This window comes from Sciurus carolinensis, chromosome 5 (assembly GCF_902686445.1).
Source record: "Sciurus carolinensis chromosome 5, mSciCar1.2, whole genome shotgun sequence".
NCBI classification, from domain to species: Eukaryota; Metazoa; Chordata; class Mammalia; order Rodentia; family Sciuridae; genus Sciurus; species Sciurus carolinensis.
In genome coordinates, this window is record NC_062217.1 from 23412308 (window position 1) to 23415230 (window position 2923).

Sequence of the window (2923 nt, forward strand, 5' to 3'; positions counted from 1 at the left end):
TAGAACATCCTGAGGCCTCCCATGCCTTCTCACCTGGGACTTCTCCCACAGTTGCCACCCACATGTCCATGCACCTCAGGAGGAATTCCTCCTGGCAATCGTTACTAGAAAACCATTGGGACTACACTGGCTGAAAGGGACAGACCCATCCACACTGGGTCAGGGAGAGTGGGACTCCCTTCTGCACTGCCAGAAGGCCAGTGAGTCACCACCTATTTTCAGGGTAAGGGAGTCTGTGGATACAGGAGAGGGAAGCCCGTTGGTACAGAAGATGGCATGGAAGATGATGGCTGGTGGGAACCTGCCCACCCCTTCAGGCCCTTCCTTTCTTTAAATCAGTCCTGTTTATCAATCTTTGAAACAATTATTTTATTATACAATTGTCTAAAACAAATTTAGTAAGCAACATTTCAGAAGAATGGGAGAAAGGACAGAGAGGGGCAGGGCAGGTGAAATGTCCCGGGCAGAACAGTCTCTGGTGTCTTTGGCAGGTGGGGGCAGAGGGGACCCAGGCTGGGCGCTGGTTCTGTGTGGCTCGGCTCTCCACTTGCTCGTGGCCACACCGTCTATGGGTCCGGCGCGTCTCTTCTCTCTGCCATTGGAACAACCGCATTGCTGGCGCGTGGCAGGCAGCAGCACAGTCTTCGGACACAGGTGGCGATCCTCCCAGTCCAGCCCTTCCTGTTGTCTGCGGGTGAATCCTGGGAGGAGTTTCCGTGGGCTCTTCCGAGCAGCCTCAGCAGCGCCCTCCAGCGTTTGGGCAAGTAGGACAGAGAGTCAGACTGGGAGGCTGAGCTGGGAGTGGGGTCCTCTGTGGGCGGGAAGCCGAGAGGGATCGCGGGCAGGCTGGCCCTTCTGGCGGCCTCCTGCCCTGGCTCTTTGGCCTCCTGGGGCAGCTGAGGCTCACAGGGCGAGGGGAAGTTGTGAAGGGCAGGCTCACTCTTGCTCTTCCTTGGGAGGCCAGGGAAAGCAGATGGATCCACGGCGCGTGGGCGAGGCACAAACCTGGGAGGCACAGGCTTCCGCTGGAACGTGCACCCGACCCCCTGGCTTTTCCGGTGCTGGACAATCAAGTAGGTGGCCATGGCCGCATCAAACTTTCTCTGGACCAGGGATAACCAGGTCTGGTATGGATCCAAACCCATGTCCAGCAGGAGCGTCATGATTTCGGGGTCTGGGTGTTTGGGGAGTACCTCCCTCCACGGGTGGGGTGCGTCCTCCTCGCCCTGCTTCAGCCACGGGTGCTGAGAGATTTGCTGGGCCGTGGGCCGCTTCTGGGGCTTCACCGTCAGTATGCTGCGGATGAGCCTTCGGGCTTTGACGGGCACACGGCCAGGGACATGGTACCTTGCCAGGACGATGCACATCAGCAGCTTCTGGGAGGTGGAGGCCATAAACGGGAGGGTCTGTGTCAACATGAAGTACAGGATGACCCCCAGGCTCCAGACGTCCACTGGGGGGCCCTCGTACTCTTCCCGCACGACTGTCTCGGGGGCCAGGTATGGGAGAGTACCCCAGAACCTCCTCAGCTTCTGCCCAGGCCGGAACCTGGTGGCAGCGCCAAAGTCCACGAGCTTGATGTCGCCTCTGGCATCCAGCATGATGTTCTCTGGCTTCAGGTCCCGGTGCACGATGCCCCTGTGGTGGCAGTAGCCCACGGCACACACCATCTGCCTGAAGACCCTGCGGGCCTCCTCCTCCTGCATGCCACGTGCGATGTGCTGCAGTAGCTCTCCCCCACCTGCGTGCTCCATCACCATGTAGATGTGCTTCTTGGTGCCAATGACCTGGAAGAGCTGGGCCACACTGGGGTGCTCCAGGCTCATCCACACACTCGGTTCGGAGAAGACCGGGATGTTCTCCGGCACCAACTCCAGGACTTTCACTGCCACCTCTGCCCCAGTGGGGCGATGGCGGGCCAGGACCACCTGGCTGTAGGCGCCATGCCCAATGGCCCTCACGAACTCGTAGTGGTCGGTGAAGGCGCGCTCAGGGCGGGAGCGGAGCCCCCACGCTGAGGCTGACCTACTCTCACTCTCACTACTCTGGCTAAACATCCTAAGCAGGAGCACCACCTAAGGATGCTAGCTTAAAAAAAATAACAAGCCAAAACAACAAATCAAAACCAGAAAACAAAACAAGACAAAACAACAAACCCAAATCAAAGAACCAATATCCCAAGACCACAGCCACCAACCGCCAACCGCCAAACACGCTAACTAGCTGGGAGTCCGACAGGTCACCACCAAGAGCTTCCTGTACTTGTGGACAAAAGCCCAGCTACAGCCCACCCTCTTATATACCTGCCCTTTCAACTTGCCTCACAATGGCTCCTTGTGAGGTCAGAGCAAGAAATGGCCCAATCATGGGAGGCCAGAACCCCCAGTGGGTCACCTCCCTTTTGGGCCTCCAGAAGTTTTGTCATCTTCACAATAAGAATTCAACAGGACTGCACTTGTTACTTTTTTTTCCCCCTCTTTTTGGGTTATGGAGACTGCTTACAAATTAAAATGTGTACACTACTCCAAAGGACTTGCCATTTCAAGTAACAAAATTTCTGTCGGGCGTTGGAACACTTATTATATCTACCCTCAAGGTATTCAATTCCTTTTTCTTCCAAGTGAGTGGTGTACATCACTCCCACTGCAGTACTATAACAAAATGCTCTGTTCCCAAAGACACTGGAGAGCACAGTCTTCACACATTGGGTTAAGGGGAAGGAATTCTTCATCACAATTTTTTTCTGTATTCCTTCCAGGGATTTCTTATTAGAAATCTGGAATTCAAACAACAGTGAGTTGATATGTTTATGGTGATAAAGGAAACAATGTGGAAGCAAGAATCCTAGAACCAGTGAGTGTCCTTCCCAAAGGGGAATGAAAGGGAAGCACTCACAGATAAATGAGTTCCCTCATGCTGCTAT

At 54.9% G+C, this 2923-nt stretch overlaps 1 protein-coding gene across 1 annotated transcript; it reads right to left on the minus strand.

Annotated features, from left to right (window-relative positions):
* Window positions 1-566: 566 nt before the first annotated feature.
* On the minus strand, window positions 567-2057 carry LOC124985531 (sperm motility kinase 2B-like). The gene has a single exon (XM_047554275.1). The coding sequence runs from the start codon at window positions 2055-2057 to the stop codon at window positions 567-569; it is 1491 nt and encodes a 496-aa protein (XP_047410231.1).
* Between the last annotated feature and the right edge of the window lie 866 nt (window positions 2058-2923).